The sequence below is a fragment of the Gadus macrocephalus genome, chromosome 9, assembly GCF_031168955.1.
Source record: "Gadus macrocephalus chromosome 9, ASM3116895v1".
NCBI classification, from domain to species: domain Eukaryota; kingdom Metazoa; phylum Chordata; class Actinopteri; order Gadiformes; family Gadidae; genus Gadus; species Gadus macrocephalus.
Genome location: NC_082390.1, coordinates 9,208,432 through 9,229,980, shown reverse-complemented (window position 1 = coordinate 9,229,980; position 21,549 = coordinate 9,208,432). Strand labels below are relative to the sequence as shown.

At 50.8% G+C, this 21,549-nt stretch overlaps 1 protein-coding gene across 1 annotated transcript in view; it reads left to right on the top strand.

Annotated features, from left to right (window-relative positions):
- Positions 1-16,918, top strand: part of LOC132465004 (copine-8-like) — a 51,570-nt gene extending 34,652 nt beyond the window's left edge. Inside the window, exons 13-20 of the mRNA XM_060061664.1 lie at positions 57-118; positions 494-540; positions 1,255-1,436; positions 2,974-3,101; positions 6,193-6,295; positions 8,638-8,695; positions 10,581-10,654; positions 11,995-16,918. Of these exons, the coding sequence (XP_059917647.1) occupies positions 57-118; positions 494-540; positions 1,255-1,436; positions 2,974-3,101; positions 6,193-6,295; positions 8,638-8,695; positions 10,581-10,654; positions 11,995-12,195 (855 nt within the window). The 3' untranslated portion in view covers positions 12,196-16,918. The remainder of the gene's footprint in view (positions 1-56; positions 119-493; positions 541-1,254; positions 1,437-2,973; positions 3,102-6,192; positions 6,296-8,637; positions 8,696-10,580; positions 10,655-11,994) is intronic.
- Positions 16,919-21,549: the final 4,631 nt, after the last annotated feature.

Genomic DNA, 21,549 nt, shown 5'->3' with positions numbered 1-21,549 from the left:
TGTGTGTGTGTGTGTGTGTGTGTGTGTGTGTGCGTGTGCGTTTGTGTACCTGCCAGGTGACCCTGTTGTCCTGCCTGGTGGACTCTGAGCTCTCCTTTCTGGACTTCATCAAAGGCGGGTGAGTCCCGCTGACACTGGACCTCCACCCTGGTCCTCTCCGCTACGCCCCCAGTATGTCTGCTCTGCTGGCTCTTGTCGCGTCCCACTCCCCCCCCCACACCCCACTCTGCTGGGGGGAGGGGAGAGGGAGCCTCTCTCAGGGATTTACCACCTCCATCCCCTCTTAAACACGCCGTGACTTCATCTTGTGGGGCTGATGATCGCAGCTTAACCTTGGAGTCGCACTCATGTTTGTGTACTGTGTCTCTCTCCCTCACTCTCTCTCTCTCTCCCTCGCTCTCTCTCTCTCTTTCTCTCTCTCTCTCTCTCTCTCTCTCTCTCTCTCTGTCTCTCTGTCTCTGTCTCTCTCTCTCTCTCTCTCTCTCTCTCTCAGGACTCAGATCAATTTCACGGTTGCGATTGATTTCACGGCGTCTAACGGTGAGTCCCGCGGATGTCCGGCAGCTTGCGTGTTAATCTGTGAAGATCAGCTGACCTTGTAGTGCGTCCCCTCTTGGGTCCGGGGTCACTAATCCATTCACTCGTTCATCAGAAGGTCCCCCCCCCTCCCGGTTCTGTTTCGCTGCTCTAATGCAGGAAATTACCTTTTGTTATAAAGTGCTTATCCAGCCCCTGATCATTTATTCTGGGGTCGTGCAACATTCTTTGTTGCACGACAGACCAATATTAAATTCATTTTTTTTTGGTTATTTTTTTATGGGGGGCTGTGTCCTCCCAATTTCAAGGGTAATTATATCTTAGGGGCAAAATGAAAAGACCTGAGACCCCATTAACTTCTGAACATTATGCAGTGATACAGTAAGACAAAGCACCAGAAGATGTTCCACCTTATTCCTTTAAACACCAGTTTTATGGTGAACATTGAGGACATGTCCCTACAGCTGGTCTGCAACCCAACCACGGTGACCAGAGCTCAGAAGAGGTCCCCCCTCCTCCTCAAGGGTCCTCCTCTAGGGGGCTCAGGGTGAAGGCGTCGCAGGGCCCCTCTTGGGGGATCAGGGTTAGGGGGATACTATAGCGTGGCCAGTGAAGACCCTTGAGAATGGGACTGTGATGACCCTGGTGGGCCCCGGTGGAGCCGGTCTCCTGTTGCTGCCCTGCTGACTTGCGGTTCCTCTGGTCCCTGTGCTCCAGGGAACCCGTCCCAGCCCACCTCGCTGCACTACATGAGCCCGTACCAGCTCAACGCCTACGCCATGGCCCTGCGTGCCGTGGGCGAGATCATCCAGGACTACGACAGCGACAAGATGTTCCCCGCGCTCGGCTTCGGCGCCAAGCTGCCCCCCGACGGGCGGGTCTCGCACGAGTTCGCCCTGGTGAGGAGGCCACCTCCTTCCCGTTCGCTCTCATTCTCGCCCACCCCTTTCCCGTTCTCTTTCACCCTCTGTCACTCATTCTCTCAATCGCTTTCAAACTCACTCTTTCCCACTTTCTCACTGTGTCTCACCCTTCCCTGTTATATCACACTCAATCTCACTATTTTCCCAACCATCTCACTATATCTCACTCTTTATCTCCCCCTCTCACTCACTCATTCTAACTCACTCTCACTCTCACTCGTTCTCTCAATCTCACTCACTCTGTCTGTCTCTTGTTTTTCAAGAAGTCTATATCGGTATGGAAAATCTAAATCGCCAAAGCATAAAAAGAAAAACAAAGCTACATCTTCTCTAACTCTCTCACTCTCTCTTTATCACTCTGTTGGCAACCTTTATCCTCGGCAATCTGGGAACCCAGTCCCTGCCCAGTCCCAGTATAAAACTCACCAGCACCGACCGGCTGTCCTTCAAAACTGCACCATCAGCTCTGTATTAATGAGTTCAGTGTAACCCATGACAACGGCCCCTCCGCCCTCCCCCCCTTCCTGCTCCATCCCTCCGTCCCCTTCTCTGCGCCGTCCTACCCTTCGTCATCCAGAGGTTGGCGATGGTCCAGATGTTGTGGGCGGGGACACGTATCCCAAGGGTGGGCTGGGCCTGAGACGAGCACCCCATCTCTCTCTCTAACCCCCCCCCCCCCAGTTCCTTCCAGGCCTCCTATTGGTTGATTCAGACAGGCTGGTGTTTGAAGAGCCAACCATCCGAACACAAGAGGCCCCTCTGGCGTTGGAGCCAGGGCTGAGATAAGGTTTCCCTTCCTGTGGTTTGACGGTTCCTCTGCTGAATTAAAACGACCCTCAGTGAACTGTGAGCAGGGTCTCTCCCCGCCCGCCGCCGCTACGACCTCCGCTCTGCGTGGCTCCCTAACGACGTTCACACAGCTGCCTCCCAGGCTGATGAGGCGTGTTCATCACGGCTTGTTGATCTTTAAACTACGAAGCGTTGACCTGCACAAGGCCATGTTTTTAACATCTCATCGACCTCGTAAACAAGCTTGCGCTAACAAAACAAACCACTTGGGATTACATTCACATTTTACTTTCAGCAGACGCTTTTATCCAAAGAGACTTACAATAAATACATTTTTCAGAAGAAAGAAAAAACAACAATATATCGCTGTCGGAACAGTAAGGATGTTCATAGAACCAGGGGCCAAGCACTAACAATCGCTAGGTTAACTTATTCCCGTTAGTTCATCTGCATGTGATGTATTCCGAGAGGTCAGTGAGACAGTTCATCTCTTTAAAAAGTAATTAAGGATTGAATATAAATGAGTTTTGGGCCGTACTGCGAGGAGCCACAGAATTCCACCATATAATCCAAATATGGACTTGGTTTCCTCTCGCCATCACGGACGTTACCTTCATCCAGCTCCACAACGAGGGCGGCCCCGCCCACAGCATCCCGGGGGGCTCTGATTGGTGGGCTAGCCTGTCATCAGCTCTAACGGGGGGCTTGTGGGCTGTGTCCTCAGAACGGGAACCCCCAGAACCCGTACTGCTCGGGCATTGAAGGCGTGATGGAGGCGTACTACCAGAGCCTCAAGTCGGTTCGGCTCTACGGCCCCACGCACTTCTCCCCCGTCATCAACCACGTGGCCAGGTACACACACACACACACACACATCGCACGCATAAAGACACACACACCTGCAGAAACACACACACACACACACAGACACACACACATGCAGATACACACACACACATACACACACGTACACACATATGCAGACAAACGCATAGACACGCATCCAAGCACACACATATGCATACAGTCAAACACACACACACACACACAAACACACACACACGTGCATAGAGACACATAAGAAACCAATGCACAGGCACGCAAACACACCCAAGCACGTCGACACACACGCACATACAGACACACGCACATACAGACACACACGCACAGACACAAATACATAGACACACACAAGCACATGGACGCATGCATGCATATAGACACACATGGACGAATGCACGCACATACTGACACACACACACACGGACTATGCACACACATACCGACACACACACAAACACACACACACAGGTGATCTGGGTGTAAAGAAGGTGTTTGTTTGCACTCTCCACCACAATCTCAGATCAATAGGTTATCATTACAGCTCAGAGGGTGTGTTTGCATGTGCGTGTTTGTGTGAGTCTTGGTTGCACTCTCCCACGGGTGGAGGCTTACTGAACGTTCAAGTAATTGCGCTAACAGCTTCGCCATCGGCCCAGCATCGGCCCATCGCCCTCACCACCACCGCTCATTAGAATCAGGATCAGAGTGTGTTTCTGACTCCTCTGCTCTCTCCCTCTTCTCACCGGGCGCTGCACAACTACAGCTTCTGCTTTTGTAAATGGACTGCATTTTATAAAGCACTTTACTAACCAGTGGCCACTCAAAGCGCTTTACAACACTGCCTCACATTCACCCATTCATGTACACATTTTCACACCGACGGCGGTGTCAGCCACGCAAGGCGACAGCCAGCTCGTCAGGAGCAGTCAGGGTGAGGGATCTTGCTCAGGGACACCTCGACACTAAGCTAGGAGGAGCCGGGGTTCGAACTAGCAACCTTCCGGTTAGCGTCCAACCCGCTCTGCCTCCTGGGGCACACGCCGCTCCAGCTGGGCTTCTCTTATCCGGCTGCGCTCAGCCTCCCCTGTGGGTCAGGTGGTTGAGGCGTCTGCTAAGTGGTAATGATGACGATAGCGTCTGCTGAACGACTCAACGTCGATGGAGGAGCTTCCTGCCCTGTGAACCTGGACCTCCCTGCTCTGTGAGGGCAGTACGGATGTGACGGCTTCTCAGCGGTCTATGAGGGAGTCCTGAGGGGCGCGACAGTGTAGTGGAGGCTGGGGCCATCCGCCTCAGCAGCCTGCCTACAGGCCTCTGAGCCAGGCACCCTGACCCCTACCGACCCAAACATACGGTCAGTGCCTTGCTCAACAGCAGCAGGTAGGCATCATGGATTGTATCCAACAACTGGATACATATTGTGTCAATAGATAAATGTATGATTATGATAATCAAAGTGTTATAACGGTGCCGGTATGTAATGTATAACACTTTGTCACAGGCTAAAGAAAAATACAATTGAACAATTCTCCTCCCACTCATCACTCCACCAGAACCACGTAGTCTGTAGATCTGAACGGTCTGACATAGCGTCCTGGTTCAACGTGTGTTCCTTAATGACATACATCTGAATTCACTGCTACCTGCTCCTCCTCCTCCTTCCAATGAATCTGAATCCAAAGTAGTGATGATAATGTGAACAACATTCCTTGTCACAAGTGAATCCAGGGCTAAATATGTCCAGCAGCATAAGATACTAACAGTGAGCTGTATTAGTGAGCACTGCAGCACAGTATACCTAGTAGTGAGCTGTATTAGTGAGCAGCACAATGACAATGCTCACGCTGTATGTGGTTTGATACATACTGTATATACTGTATGTGGTTTGATGTGTATTTGGTTGGCTGTGATACATACTGTATATACTGTATGTGGTTTGATGTGTATTTGGTTGGCTGTGATACATACTGTATATACTGTATGTGGTTTGATACATACTGTATGTGGTTTGATGTGTACTTGGTTGGCTGTGATACATACTGCATTCGGGCTGTGAAGGCGTGTTTCCTGACTACGAGGCATTCCTCCTCGTTAGGGCGCTTAGAGCTGTGGTCTCTCGCCCACGCAACCCTGAAATAGCTCCATTGTTCCCTTCTCTCTCCCGCCGTCCACGGGAACGCCAGAGGTCGGCTCGCGCTCCGGCGGAGACGCTCACGCTGACACTACGTCAAACCGTTAAATACCAAGGCTTCTGCTTTAGCCTGGGACAACGTGCTTTGCATAAGATACCAGTGCCCTTATAACACTTAGTATGAATAAAAAAAAAAGATTAAGAGTAATTAATCATTTTTTTATTTACACAACATTTATCTATTCACACAAGATGTATCATTAACGTTTACAGTCATGGCATTTAGCAGACGCATTTATCCAAAGCGACTTACAATGGTAAGTACATTTGTACATTTGAGAAACAACAATATATGCTGTCGGTACAGTAAGGATGTTCATAGAACCAAGTGAAAGGCACCAACAATCGCTAGGGTTACCCATTCCCCGTATACAACAGAGATAGCTAGGATAATATGCTACACAATGCAAAGTACTATTGTTAAGTGAAGAGTATGCAGTGATTATAATTCCTCCAGGACGCCCTCCTGCTGCTGTTGAGCAAGGCACTGACCGTATGCTGTGGTTCACCAGTTTACAATGTCTGCACACAGCTCCAAGCGCTGGGCTAGGCTGGGTGTGTGTGTGTGTGTGTGTGTGTGTGTGTGTGTGTGTGTGTGTGTGTGTGTGTGTGTGTGTGTGTGTGTGTGTGTGTGTGTGTGTGTGTGTGTGTGTGTGTGTGTGTGTGTGTGTGTGTGTGTGTGTGTGTGTGTGTGCGTGCGTGCGTGCGTGCGTGCGTGCGTGCGTGCGTGCGTGCGTGTGTGTGTTCGAAGGTCCATTAACGACTCTCTCAAATCACCACTCTGAACGCTAGCGATCCAATCAGAACCCAGCGATGTGTTGATGTTGCGTCCCGGGAGACGGGTGCGAGCTCCTGGTTATGCAACACCTGGCCGCTGTGGCCTTTGACCCCTGACCCCCTGCCTGACAGGTATGCGTCGGCGGTGACGGACGGCTCGCAGTACTTCATCCTCCTCATCATCTCCGACGGAGTCATCACGGACATGGCCCAGACCAAGGAGTCCATCGTCAACGTACGTCTACCCCCTCCTCCCCTCTCCTCCTCTCTCTACCCCCTCCTCCCCTCTCCTCCTCTCTCTACCCTCTCCCATCCCTCTCCCCTCTCTCTTTTCCCCTGTCTCCTCTCATCCCCACTCCCTCCCATCTCTCTCCCCTCTCTCCTCTCCCCTCTCTTCTTCTCTCCCCTCTCCCCTTCTCTCTCCCTCCCCTCCCTCCCCCCTCTAACCTCTAATCCACCATTTCCCCACTATCTCCCCTTTCTCCTCTCTCCCCCCCTCCCCCCCTCTCCCCCGTCCTACACCGACTCTCTTTAAACCTCCAGCTCTTGTTCTCCTCCCCTTGTGTTCCTGCTCCAGCGTTGGTTCTCTCTCTGCTGCTCTGTTCCTCCTGCCAGCTGCCGGGTCTTTAGGGTCCTGAGTCGTCTCTCTGCTCGCTTCATGTCTGCTTATTTTGTGCTTCTTCTCAAATGTTCTCTCTTGTTTATCATTGTCTCCCTCGACCGTTCCCCTCTCTCTCTCTGGTTATTTCCCCCCCCCCCCCCCTCTCTGTCTCTCTCTCTCTCTCTCTCTCCTTCTTCTTCTTCGTCTTCTTTGTCTTCCTCTTTGTCTTCTTCTTCTTCTTTAGTTTTTATGTTTATGTTTACTTTCCTTGTGGACCGGGCCCTAGAGAGAGACCGGGTAGTGGGACAGAGAGACCGGGCCCTAGAGAGAGACCGGGTAGTGGGACAGAGAGACCGGGCCCTAGAGAGAGACCAGGTAGTGGGTCAGAGAGACCGGGTAGTGGGTCAGAGAGACTGGGTAGTGGGTCAGAGAGACCGGGTAGTGGGTCAGAGAGACCAGGCCCTAGAGAGAGACCAGGTAGTGGGTCAGAGAGACCGGGTAGTGGGTCAGAGAGACTGGGTAGTGGGTCAGAGAGACCGGGTAGTTGGTCAGAGAGACCGGGTGGTGGGTCAGAGAGACCGGGTGGTGGGTCAGAGAGACCGGGTAGTGGGTCAGAGAGACCTGGTGGTGGGACAGAGAGACCGGGTAGTGGGTCAGAGAGACCGGGTAGTGGGTCAGAGAGACCGGGTGGTGGGTCAGAGAGACCGGGTAGTGGGTCAGAGAGACCGGGTAGTGGGTCAGAGAGACCTGGTGGTGGGTCAGAGAGACCGGGTGGTGGGTCAGAGAGACCGGGTGGTGGGTCAGAGAGACCGGGTGGTGGGTCAGAGAGACCGGGTGGTGGGTCAGAGAGACCGGGTGGTGGGTCAGAGAGAAGAGAAGAACCCGGCTCGCTACAAGGCGTACTGCTCTCTTCCGTGAGGTCTCCCTACCCCTCCAGCCACGGTACCGATGGAAGTGGGTTCTGCTGATCCAGGGGGATTCACTAGAATCTCTCATCAGCCCGAGCCAATTAACCAGCCCGTTGACAGCCTCAGCTTCACCCAATCACCCTCCGCGGAGGCATTCAAACCGTCCAATCAGATCGCAGAGTAATCATCCGCTGTCCCTCCGGGGGCGGGACCTCGCGGCCCCTTATATGGTGTGATTCCAGGATGGTCATGTAATCTCCGAGTCATAAAGGACAGGTGAAAGCCCTGCGTCTGCACGCAGCTTATTGAACAAGCTGCTCCGAGCTTATTGAACAATATTGAGAAGCGGTGAAGCCCGGAGGCAACGCGGCTTTAATTTGCCTCACCGGGGTACCGGCCTCAACGGGCCTCATTGGGGTACCGGCCTCACCGGGCCTCATTGGGGTACCGGCCTCACCGGGCCTCATTGGGGTACCGGCCTCACCGGGCCTCATTGGGGTACCGGCCTCACCGGGCCTCATTGGGGTACCGGCTTCACCGGGTCTCATTGGGGTACCGGCCTCACCGGGCCTCATTGGGGTACCGGCCTCACCGGGCCTCATTGGGGTACCGGCCTCACCGGGCCTCATTGGGGTACCGGCCTCAACGGGCCTCATTGGGGTACCGCCTGATCCGGCTGGGCAGCGGGTTCTGCCCGCTCGTACAGCCAGCGAGACGGAGCGGCTCAGAGCAGCAGTGGGATGACGGAGCGGCTCAGAGCAGCGGTGGGATGACGGAGCGGCTCAGAGCAGCGGTGGGATGACGGAGCGGCTCAGAGCAGCAGTGGGATGACGGAGCGGCTCAGAGCAGCAGTGGGATGCCAGAGCGCGAGGAAACCCATCACACGGCGGCGGGGGGGTTACCAGAGGAGGCTAACCCTGGGATGTGGCGTTGGGATGACAGAGGGAGCGACTGCGTCTCTGAGCTTCTTGGCGGGGGGCTGTTGTGAAGGGGGCTTCCCTGGCGGTCCTTCAGATAACACTAAAGCTCCTCCTCTTCCTCCTCTTCCTCCTCTTCCTCCCTCTGCAGGCCGCCTCACTGCCCATGTCCATCATCATCGTCGGCGTCGGACCGGCTGAGTTTGACGGTCAGCATGTGTGTGTGTGTCCATACCTGTGTGTGTGTTCATGTGTGTTTGTCCGTGCTTGTGTCTGTTTCCATGTGTGGCCGTGTGTGTGTGTGTGTGTGTATGTGTGAGTCCATGCTTGTGTGTGTGTGTCCATATGTGTGTGTGTGTATCAAGACCTGTGTGTGGGTGTGTGTGTGTGTGTGTGTTGGGACTGATAACAGCCATGTGTGTGTATCCCATAAGCACACTGCCTTTATTTTCCTTCCCTAATCCTCCTGCCGAAGTCCCTTCTCTATCTCTGGCTCCATATGCAAGCCTCCTGCTGCTGTTCTCCTCTCCCCCCCCTCCCCTCTTCCCTCCCCCTTCACTACTGCTCTCTCCCAACACTCCTTTCCTCCCCTACCCTCTTATCTCCTTTCCTCCTCTGTCTTCCTCTCCTCTTCTCAATTCCTTTTCTCGCTTGCTCCTCTTATCATCGCTCCAACCTCTCCTCCTTTTCCTCTCCTCTCCCGTTCTCCCCCCCCCCCCCCCCCCCCCCGCTGGCTTGTTCAACAGCCTTTCCTGTTGAGCGCTTTACTGGTTCGCTTGTTGGACCGGAGCAGCCAGCATGTAGCGCCTACACTGACTATCAGTGTATTAGCATGCTAACAGAGCCGCCAGCATGTAGCTATCGTCAACACTGACTATCTGTGTATTAGCATGCTAACAGAGCCGCCAGCCTGAAGCAGCGACACACTGACTCTGTGTATTAGCATGCTACCAGAGCCGCCAGCCTGTAGCAGTGAAACACTGAATCTCTCTGTATTGGCATGCTGCCAGAGCTGCAAGTCTGTAGCGCCTAAAACTGACTCTCTGTGTATTAGCATGCTAACGGAGCCGCCAGCCTGTAGCAGCGACACACTGACTCTGTGTATTAGCATGCTAACGGAGCCGCCAGCCTGTAGCAGCGACACACTGACTCTCTGTGTATTAGCATGCTAACGGAGCCGCCAGCCTGTAGCAGCGACACACTGACTCTCTGTGTATTAGCATGCTAACAGAACACACATCACTGCCTACGTTTAACAGCGCTGCAGCGTTTACTATTCCTCATGCACCGCCGGCTGCCCCCCCGTGCGTGTGTGTGTGTGTGTGTGTGTGTGTGTGTGTGTGTGTGTGTGTGTGTGTGTGTGTGTGTGTGTGTGTGTGCCGAATTATGCATAACTTTGTTTCTTAATCCGCATATTTAAAGCATCATTTGAGTGTTTAATGTAAATGTGTCGGTTACGTGGCACGGTTGCCAACGCCTGGAACTCATTTCAGGGTTGTGGGTGACTTCTCCCATTTCTCTCTCTAGCGAGGCACACAACTGAATAAACACCAGGCTAGAGACCTAATGCTCCCTTCTCCTGCCTCCCCCGAGTTCATCAGCAGCTGGGGGGACGCAGCCAGCGCGACGTGACACCCTGGTGTGGATAGGTTCTCACCTGATCGTCCTATTGGTTCAGAACGTGGCCACAGTTATACAGACAATGAGATGGACTTGCAGTCGTTCAGTACGTTAGATGGTAAATTGACTGCATTTAATGAGCACTTTTCAAACCCGTGGCCCCTCAAAGCGCCATATTGCCTCACATTCACACATTCACACACCCGCGGTGTCAGGGGGGTGAGGTGGGTGAGATGTCTCGCTCAGGGACACTTCGCCACCAGCTAGGAGGAGCCGGGGATCGAACTGGCAACCTTCCGGTTACCAGCCGACCCGCTCTACCTCCTGAGCCACATGCCGCCAGTTAGACGGACATGTCGTTGAGTACGTAGAGTACGTTCAACATACACGATCCTCCAGTCGTCCAGAGGCAGAACAGAGCTGAACAGAGCTGAAGAGGCATGTCCTCACCCGTGTGTCTCTGTGTGATCCCAGAAATGATCGAGCTGGACGGAGACGAGGAGCGCATCTCGTCCCAGGGACGTCTGGCTGAGAGGGACATCGTGCAGGTAGGGCACCCAGGGAACAGAGCTCAGGGCTGGGGTGCGGAGGGGCTGAGGCCCCCCACAGATTCAAGGGTCTGGCTCACTTATTATCCACCACACGTTATGTATGTAAGTGCACATTTTCACACGGATTAACCCATAAATACACACAGATATAGACACATTCACATGTACATACTCAAAGACACAGACATACACACACACATGCACATACTCACACACGTATATACACATGCACACACATACTCACACAGATATACATATGCACACACACACACATGCACGTACTCACACACAGATATATACATGCACATACTCACACATACAGATATACACATTCACATACTCACACATACAGATATACACATTCACATACTCACACATACAGATATACACATACATGCACATGCTCACACAGCCAGTGTTCTGCACCAGCAGGCCGTGCAGTGGCCTCCATTAACCCTGCTCGTCTGAGTCTCTCGGCCTCATGTGCTCCTTCTCCTCCTACCCCTCTTCTAACCCTCACGCTCCCCTCCCTCTGGTCGGCGCCTCCTGTCTGTTTCTGTTTCTCACCCTCTATGTTTCTCTCGTCAATCTGTCTGTTCCTCCATGGCTCTCTATCTCTCGCTCTTCCTCTGTCCATCCCTCCCTCTCCACCCCTCTCCCTCCACCCCTCTCCCTCCACCTCTCTCCCTCCACCCCTCTCCCTCCACCCCTCTCCCTCCACCCCTCTCTCCCTCCACCCCTCTCCCTCCACCTCTCTCCCTAAACCTCTCTCCCTCCACCCCTCTCCCTCCACCCCTCTCCCTCCACCCCTCTCCCTCCACCTCTCTCCCTCCACCCCTCTCCCTCCACCCCTCTCCCTCCACCCCTCTCTCCCTCCACCCCTCTCCCTCCACCCCTCTCCCTCCACCTCTCTCCCTCCACCCCTCTCCCTCCACCTCTCTCCCTCCACCTCTCTCCCTCCACCTCTCTCCCTCCACCTCTCTCCCTCCACCCCTCTCCCTCCACCCCTCTCCCTAAACCTCTCTCCCTCCACCCCTCTCCCTCCACCCCTCTCCCTAAACCTCTCTCCCTACACCTCTCTCCACTCCCTATCCCTCACCTCTCTCCCACCTCCCTCTCCCCTCCTCTACATCCCTGTACGTCTCCCTCCCCCCCCTCCTCTACATCCCTGTACGTCTCCCTCCCCCCCTCCCTCCTCTACATCCCTGTACGTCTCCCTCCCTCCCCCCCTCCTCTACATCCCTGTACGTCTCCCTCCCCCCCCTCCTCTACATCCCTGTACGTCTCCCTCCCCCCCTCCTCTACATCCCTGTACGTCTCCCTCCCCCCCTCCCCAGTTCGTCCCGTTCCGGGACTACGTGGACCGCCGGGGGAACCACATCCTGTCCATGGCGCGCCTCGCCAAGGAGGTGCTGGCCGAGATCCCCGACCAGTTCCTGTCCTACATGCGAACGCGGGGCATCAAACCGGGGACCTCTCCGCCCCCCTACACCCCCGCCATCCACCCCCTCCTCACCCGGAGGGTGAGCCGGATCTGAGGTCCCTCCCCCGCTCCTCCACCCTCCTGCCCCGCCTCACAGGAGGTCCTCGTCTGACGGAGGCTCCGCCCCCTGCCGCACCAGGAGGAGAACTTCAAAGTCCTGATGATGATGATGATGACGATGAAGATGATGACGACGACATTGAGTGAACCAACCATCTGTGGCGCTCACCCGCGTCCCTTTTGACAGACGAGTGAGGGGGGGGGGTTGGGAAGCAGCGTGTGGCACTCATTTGGGGTGGAGGTCAAAGGTCAACTCGTCGACCCTCAAGATGGACAGATACAGACGAGCATGGCTATCATCTACATAGCGTTTATCCCTCTATCATCTATCATTATCCATCTGTCTTCAATATAGCTATCATAATCTATCTTTTATTTATCTATCATTATCCACCTGGCTTTTATCTATTTATCTAGATCATTTCCATTCAACCCTCTTCTATTAGATACTCTCACTCTCCTTTCATCTGTCATCAATCGATCTACATCCAGATGTTATCAATCTATATTAGTCTGTTATTCATTTTCTCGTTTCATCCGTCAATTATCTCTGTCTATCAGTCTACCCATTATCTCTGTCTGTCTATCAGTCTGTTATCCATTATCTCTGTCTATCAGTCTGTGATCCATTACCTCTGTCCATCAGTCTGTTATCCATTACCCCTGTCTGTCCATCAGTCTGTTATCCATTATCTCTGTCCCTCAGTCTGTGATCCATTACCTCTGTCCATCAGTCTGTTATCCATTACCCCTGTCTGTCCATCAGTCTGTTATCCATTATCTCTGTCCCTCAGTCTGTTATCCATTACCCCTGTCTGTCCATCAGTCTGTTATCCATTATCTCTGTCCATCAGTCTGTTATCCATTATCTCTGTCCCTCAGTCTGTTATCCATTATCTCTGTCCCTCAGTCTGTTATCCATTACCTCTGTCTCTCCATCAGTCTGTGATCCATTACCTCTGTCTGTTGTGTGTCAGTCAGTCTGTGTTCATGTTTACAGCGACGGGACAGAGGCAGATCTGCTAGGTAGTGCAGCAGGACTCGTACCGATGCCGTCGTCCTGCACCACTCAGGGCTCTGTTGCACCGCAACTAAAACCCCCCCGTCCTCCACACACGCACACGTGCACACACACCACACAGACACACCAACGTGAACACACACACAGACACACACTTCTGCCCAGCAGGAGGGAGTCGGGGTACTGGTTGGGGGATGTGTAGCCGTACACACCCGCGCTGGCACCGGACTCCCCCTGGGTACCTCGTACCCCCACCTGGGTCTCCACAGACCGTCCCCAGGTGTTCTACCGACTCACACACAGACACTTGGACACACGCCCAGGCAAACCCGCTCCAACGCTCCGTGTCTTATTGGGGGACGAGTGTGGCTCCGCTTTCACTGAGCGGCGTTTTGTAGCCTCAGAAGCATTCTTCCATTTTGTCTCTACCTCTCACATTGTTGTTATGGTGGCGGGCGGATCACGACAAATTGAGGCGGCTCGCAGTGACTACCGCCCTGGACGCCCGTCGTGTCGGCCGAAACCGTGAGGGGAGAGAGCTTTGACCGCTATCTGATGGACTCCGTTCCGGGTCGATATCGGCAGCCCTTCCTCTGCTGTATCGTCAGCGCCTCTGCACCAGGACACAAAGCTTCTTCGTCGATGGCCAACGGGGACAGTGTGCATCGGGGCGGACTCCTTCATGACCGTACCAGGGGTTTAGTTTGGCCCCACCTCACCTTCTAGACATAGTAAGACTGCAATCTAAACAGGTAACTGCACTGCTGTCACTTTTCTAAGCCAAGTGTTTCTGGGTGAGACTTCCAACGCCGGCCACTTTTTTTGACCCGTGTTCTCTACGTGTGGATTGATGATGTTAAGCAAAGCACAAATGGTTTCACTGCAGAACAGCTGAGATTAATTCATAACGTTCTCCGTCTTACATGGATTGGGCCGTCCTCCCGCAGTGGGGGGACCCACAGCTGGCCCCGGGACCCCACTGTGGGTCTGATGGGTCTCGCCTCCCATATTCATCAACGCCCCGGTGAACACATGCGCATCGCCGACCCACTACAGTAGCACCTGGTAGTTGACTACCTTACGCATCATTAGACTGTTGATAGAAACAGGACCGTTCCAAGTGAGACCCCTCTGTAGCCTAATATCTATAGCTTATAAGCAGGCTCCTGCGGTCCCCATCTTCTTATTAGGGGAACCCAAGGGTAGCCCGGACCCCTAGGTTCGGAACCCACTGTTCCTACTGCCTGGCTAGAACGGGGGAACTACTGTGTAATACATTTAACTTGAACAGCAATTTGTGTACAACACTGTAAACACTAATGTTAAACACTTCTGTAACCAACCGAGGCAGAAAGCGTACTTTCTTCTGCATACATCTCAGATATATATTTCTTATTTTCTTGAGTATTTATTTATTATCCTCAAATGAAAAAGTATACTGTACTTCTAAACTGCTTGTGATGAACGATTTCTTACACATTTATACACTAAATGTCAAAAATGTTTGCATTTTATCGTGACTTGGGTGCGTACATGTGAATTGCTGCTTTTGTTTCGGTGTAAAAGTGTTCATGTTTTTATACAGAGGCCTGTAATCATATTTAAATCATGACTAACAGGCCTTATACACGTTTCTGTACGAGTTAATCATATTTAAATCATGAACGACAGGCCCACGCCTTTTTATAAGTGACTGGTTGGATACCGAAGTATTTCCTGTGTGTACAAGTACAGTCTTCAAGGCCACCACATCTCAGTAGCAAAACAAGGATTCTACCTTTTATTCATCTCCACAAGGGTTTTCCCTGTAGCGTGCGACCCATCCCTATAGATTCGGTTTGACTGGATACAGGCCCCGCAGTCAACACACATTTTCTACTATTCCCTTCCGACCGTGGCCCCGCGACGCACAATGTAGCAGCAGTCCTAGCGCAGGTACGAATCCGTAGCTTCTTCGCTGGTAGACTCGGCAAAAGTGGAGAAGACTTGATGGGAGCAGAAGCGAGCGCGTCCTCTCTCCTCAGTTTCCATTTCGTCCAGAGTCAAAAGGCTGCATACTGCAAGGACTGTGACTGTTTCCCGTGAAACAAAATGAAGGGCGCTTCATTTATTTATTGTGATTCAATGTCAAGCGCATCTCACGCCCACACTCGTATATACATACATGCATCCGCGCATGAAACATGCATGCCACTTACGTAACCCCGAGAGCGGCGGCGGCGGCGGCGGCGGCGGAGAGAAGGGGCTGAGCACTGGGTTGTTTTTCTTTTCACGCTCCGGTGAGAATTCGTGAATTTCATAGATTAAACCATTTCGACTTTAACTGTAATAAGACAAAACGAATCAGGAGCCAAGATCAGTCCAGGTCACATAGATGTCTGGGAAGCCAATCATGGACATTGGAGATGAAAGCTTTTTTTAGCAGGAACGTTTGATCCGAACTGAACCCCCGTACTAGACTTGAAATTCTGGAGTAGAGCGAGCGAGAGGTTAGAGTGTAGGAGGAGGAATTACATTCAATAAGGTTCAAGCGTAGCTTTTATTTTATTTTTTACACACTGTCACTGGAAACGCCAGCATGCTAAGCGGTTCACAAACATGGAGCGTGCCATCCACTCACGTCCTGGGGTTTGGTCCTGGCTCCCTTCAGGATGGCAGCCAGGTGGCTGGCACATCACGGATCGCTTGTGATAAATATTCCTTGTTTCCGTAGCATGCATAATGTCTGCATGTGTGTATTTTTTCTACCAGATGTGGGGAAAGGCAAAGTGTACGTAACAACATCCCTGTGTGTTCTTTTGCTATGAAAAAAAGTTTTTTCGCCTTACTCGATGAACAGATCACAGATCAATCTTGGCACTCGCGTGATGCCTTCAAGGTGTTTATATTCACTACAACTCTGGAAGTGTCCGTTTGATTTGTTTCTGTTGCTGTCTGCGTTCTCCTCCGAGAGGCTGTGGTGGAACTCTGGTTGGGAACGGAATAAAACTAGGCTAGTCTGGGGCTTCGATTAAACATGTATGGAACGGCCGCCATACGTACGCTGTCGGTCGGTGCTAGCGTGTACGATACCGCAGTGAAAATTCTGATGGAAGTTCGCCAAAAGTCGCTATTTTCGGTGACATCGGGGGATCTTTATAATGGAAAGATGATGTCTTTCCAAAGTTTGAAACATATATGAACCTCTTTAATCATAAATGAGCGTGAAGGAGCAGCAGTTAAGACGAGGCGTAGTTATAGTTATGTTTTAGGAGGTGCATGGAGCCGATGGCACGGCATCTGTGGGGGACGCCAGTGACCCAAGGTGTGGACGCCTTAGCGGTCCACACACAGGAATCATTTGGCCTTCCCTATAGCTGCTCACCGGATCAACATCCTCCTTCCTCAATACATTATCAATCTGGCTAGCCGACCTTTCAACTTGACCTATTGATTCAGATCAGATGACTTTAGTTTGATTGTGGAGTCCAACCAACAATGTTTCGGCCTCATCAACCACAATGTGTTCGCTGGTCCAGAGGCAGACTTTTTAAACCAATAATAATGACTTTTTAGTTCCCCTCCGTCGGGTTAATCGTCATAGAGACAGCACTGGTTTCACTGTTCAGATTTCAAAATGGGAAAGCCTCGAAAGATTGATATAAAGTAAACTATTTATGTATGGAATTTCAATATTTAAATAAATATTCATATGAAACCCACTTTGTCATATCTTGTATCCACATTTTTTATTTTATTGTGAATGTTCTTTTTCTTCTGTCTTAAAGGTTCATGCATGCATTTGACATCCAAGAGTATCCTTTCTGGTTATATTTGGGAATTATTATTTTCAGAGAAAAACTTGTGCGGATATGTGCACAATGCCGACTGAAGGAACTGAAATGCTGTTCAGACCCTTTTTCATTAACTCAGACTTTGCTGCTGCCGTGCCAGGGACCGTCCTAGATTTTGACAAGCACATGTTGCTATGAACAGAGACCAAGCCCGATGTCTGTTGAGATTGATGCCTACTAAAGGTTAAAAATAATCAATGAATGGGCATCACTGGAAAAACAACCTTTCGCGAGATGAAAACGACAATTTGTGATTAAATTGGAAACCACCACAATTATTGTGTGGCTTAGTTCATAGATTCCCCTCAGACGGCCACATCAAAACAGTTGATAAGTTGCGCGGTTCCTCCTCAAGCATTTGCATGCTGCGTCGCCTCATGATGAGGCAGACTCTTGACCATGTGAAGGGTTCTAGCTAATATTATGTTGATTGCCTGGCAGATGCACTCCTACAGACGCCCCCCATCGTCGTTAATTATTTGCTAATTACCTGAGCAGTCGTTTATTGTTATAATAATCTTTCGGTGTTTCCTGAGCCATCAAGAGATTCCGCAGATAATAATCACCTCTCAAGAGGCTAAGCAAGGACCGGGCTCCTCGCTTCAGGAGCCACACAAGCGTGTGATTTAACAACAAATAAAGCGGGGTAGCAGCAGCCTCAGCAGGAATGAGGAGTGTTTGCTCTCCCCGGCTTATTTCCCAGGGTTCCATGCTAAAACCCACCTACACTGAGACGGTGAGGGGGAGAAGCTATCCAATATAGGGAGCGTTTGAAAAATGTCAATGAAGCAAAACCATCCTTCGGGATCACTGGAGCCCATGAGAGCGGGGTGTAGGCTAACCCTGTGGGTATGGGTTTTCTTCGGGCCATACGTTTGCCTCGGTTCCGTCACAGCCCCAATACTGCAGTGCCACAAACACACTCAGTCACCAGTCCACCTCGGCTCCCACTAAACCCCCAGACCACAATGCCACAAACACACTCAGCCACCACTCCAACTCGGCTCCCACTAAACCCCCAGACCACAATGCCACAAACACAATCAGTCACCACTCCACCTCAGCAACCACTTTCCTGCGGTGCCATAAACACACTTTGTCCCCCCCACTCCACCTCAGTGCCCACTACACCGAGACCAGTAAACCCCAAACACACTAGCTCCCCACTAAACACAAGACCACATTACCAAAACACATTTGGTCCCGCCAACACCCCAAGACTACAATGCCAAAAACACATTAGGTCCCCACTTTGCCTCGGTCCCCACAACACCTCGAGGCCACAGTGCCAAAAAAACACTGGCATGGGAACGAGGAGCGAAGAACAGCTCAGTGAAAACATCCTCGCTTTTATTCTTAGCAAGTGAAAGCGGGGACAGGGCTAAACATAGCCGGATCGTGTTGAGCCTGACGTCTATTTTTACCCCGTCCTGGAATGTTGTGCGCTTTTTTCTTGGCCTGTTACGTAATAACTTCATCTTGATGCACGATGCCCAAGTCCTGGAATGAAGCCACGTTATCCTGCCACGAAGAAACACAGGCCGTTCAAGATGGAGCTTCAATTATATACAGGGCTGCACTTCTTTTACGAAAAAAGCCTAAACAAATCGTGAGATTTAAATATAAATATCGGGTAAATATAAACTAATCTAGGTTTGGAGGAAGATAGTCACTAGCGGGGGTTAGGGACTAGTCACCGAAAGGTTCTGGGTTAGAGCCGACAAGTTCACGGTAACCGTGAACCCCCCCCCCCCAGCCTCATTGATCACAAAGAAAAAGTAGTCCATCGTCAACGGGAATGTGGAGGCAAGCAACACACAGAAATCGTTTCAAGATAATATTTTGTGATGTTGTTTAAAACGGATTGTTTGCTGATGTTGAGACGCCACTCCCACGTGACCTCGTCGTTTAAAACCCTTTCATTTAGTACCGGATCGTATGCATTCAGAGAGCAGACGACAATGAAGAAAACCTCCTGTGACCCATGTGAACATCATCAGCTGACCCCAACTAACCGGCCAGGTAACCTCTCACACTCTCTCACACACACACACACACACACACACACACACACACACACACACACACACACACACACACACACACACACACACACACACACACACACACACACCTGGCATACACACAGAACAGAAAGAAAGTCAGCAGGACAGACTAGTCAAGCTGAACAAATGTGTGAAGCAGAAAACACAAAATATAAGAGAGAAAGAGCTGGAGTGTGGGGTTTCCTGGTTAATAGCTGTGTCGCGTTAAGAAATACACTACATGCAAAAACAATGAGGCGAACAAGTCTGTTAAATGATTAATAGTTAATTTACTGTGGAGCCCTTGAAATATTGAGTGACAGTTCAGCCATGAAATGGAGTGTAAATGGATCTATTTATAGGTGAGGAAGTCAAGCAGCAGAACCAAGCAGAACCTCACTTATTCAGACAGCTTTCAGAGACACGCACGCATGTATATATGCATATGTAAAGACGCATATGTATGAATGCACACACACACATACATACATGCATATACACACACACACACACACACACACACACACAGGTATACACACACATAAATACATGAATATAAACACATGCACACGTATAAACAAAAATACATGCATATATAAACACACACGTATACACACGCCTAAATACATACATATATAAACACATTAATACATAGGAAAATACATGCATAACATAACTCACACATACATGCACACAGACACGCAAAAAGCACACATATACATGGACACACACATAAAACATAAACATGCATGTAAACACACACATATACAAACCCACACACCACATTGGCATGTAACACCACTTTCTGCAGGACATAAATCTTTAACACAATGCAGCAGGACGGCAATAAATAATTTCCATGTTGAAAGTGGAAGTCAGGGTTCAACCTCCACCCCCGGAGACACCGCCCCCACCTTGTGAGCTCTGTGGACCAGAATGAGCTTCCAGGGTGGAGGAGGGTGGGGGAGGCAGTCAGTCATAGTGTGCTACTGCTGTTGTTTACATGGGTGGCGCGGCCCGCTGGCGCCAGATGCTCTTCGGCAGAATCGAACGACAAAGTCTTTCAGACAACAATATTGGCAGCGGAGGATTTATTGAGCCAGGAGAGATGGTGAAATCACTCACACCGGTGTCTAATGACACTTATTACTCGGCTTTGTTGAATACTCCATGCTGATTGGTCAATTGCAGAATTCAGCGGCCTGTTATTTAGGTATAACAGACCCCTGCTATTAATGACGGACCCTTGCTATGGACGCTGTTTCCAACAGTCAATTTAATATAGCAATATAATCCTTCTTTTATCATCTTTTGAGTCAAATAATTTATTTCTTTAGAAAGTATCCGTGTATGAGGCGGGATGATATCGAGCGACCCGGTCTTCATCCTGAGATAAACCCAGAAGGGGGCGCGTTCTTGATCACCCTGAACTCAAGATCTGGATCACTGTACATTATCACTGACTTAAATATGACCTGTTTTGCAGTGTTGTTCAATACTCCAACCTGATTGTCAGCATCGTTGCAAAGTTGTGCATAATCGTTTATTATTGGGAACAGTTCCGAATAAATGTGCAAACAATTCATTGTAACCGTCAAATAGAACCATCGACCAGATGTTTTCTTGACAACACACATAATATGCTCAAAGCCCCGCAAAAAAACTATTTAAATTTCAGCTGATTAAGTCGATAAATAGCCAACAACGGGATGGATGAAAGCAGCTAATGTCTGATTATTGCTGTGGTCTAAGCAGAATAAACAGAATAATGTTCCGACGTACATTATTCTCGAATAACGGCAGCCCGTTGTGTTTTCCTTGCATATTGAACACAACTAATACGTATAAAACAGTCCTTAGGAATAGGGCGTGGTGTTAGGGTCTCATCCCATCTCTGGGCCTCTGTACAGCGGGCTGGAGAGGTGTGCTTTGTTCAGCCATCATCACCAAGATAAGACATTCATCAGCTGTGCAGAGGGCCCTGTGTGTGAGCCGATGCATATGCTCTGCTCCCATTGTGCTCCTGTCACAATGGGAGCCGTTCACACCCAGGGTGAGAGGGGAGATCGGGAATCCAGCGCGGCCTTTCCATCCAAACCACGACTCAACGCGCATACAGTGCAGCGGTGCAATGGAGGTTCCGGAATGGTACTCGTGACGTGTTTGTTTGCGCCAATTAGCATCGGTTTGATGAGTTAGACAAAGAGTGGCGTCACAATGCGCACTAAACGAGGATGAAGATGACGAGTTTGACGAATAGGAATCAGCGCCGGGGGAAGAAATACGCATGATTTTGAAGGCATGCTCCATCGAGGAGCACGGTAATGCTCCATACTAACTCCTCGTGCTAATGCCAAGATGGGAGTAATCAGAGATGACACTCGGCTCGGCGTCTCTGCCTTGAAGCACTGCTGCCCAACACAACTCATGGGGATCTCTGGTGGTAGTCT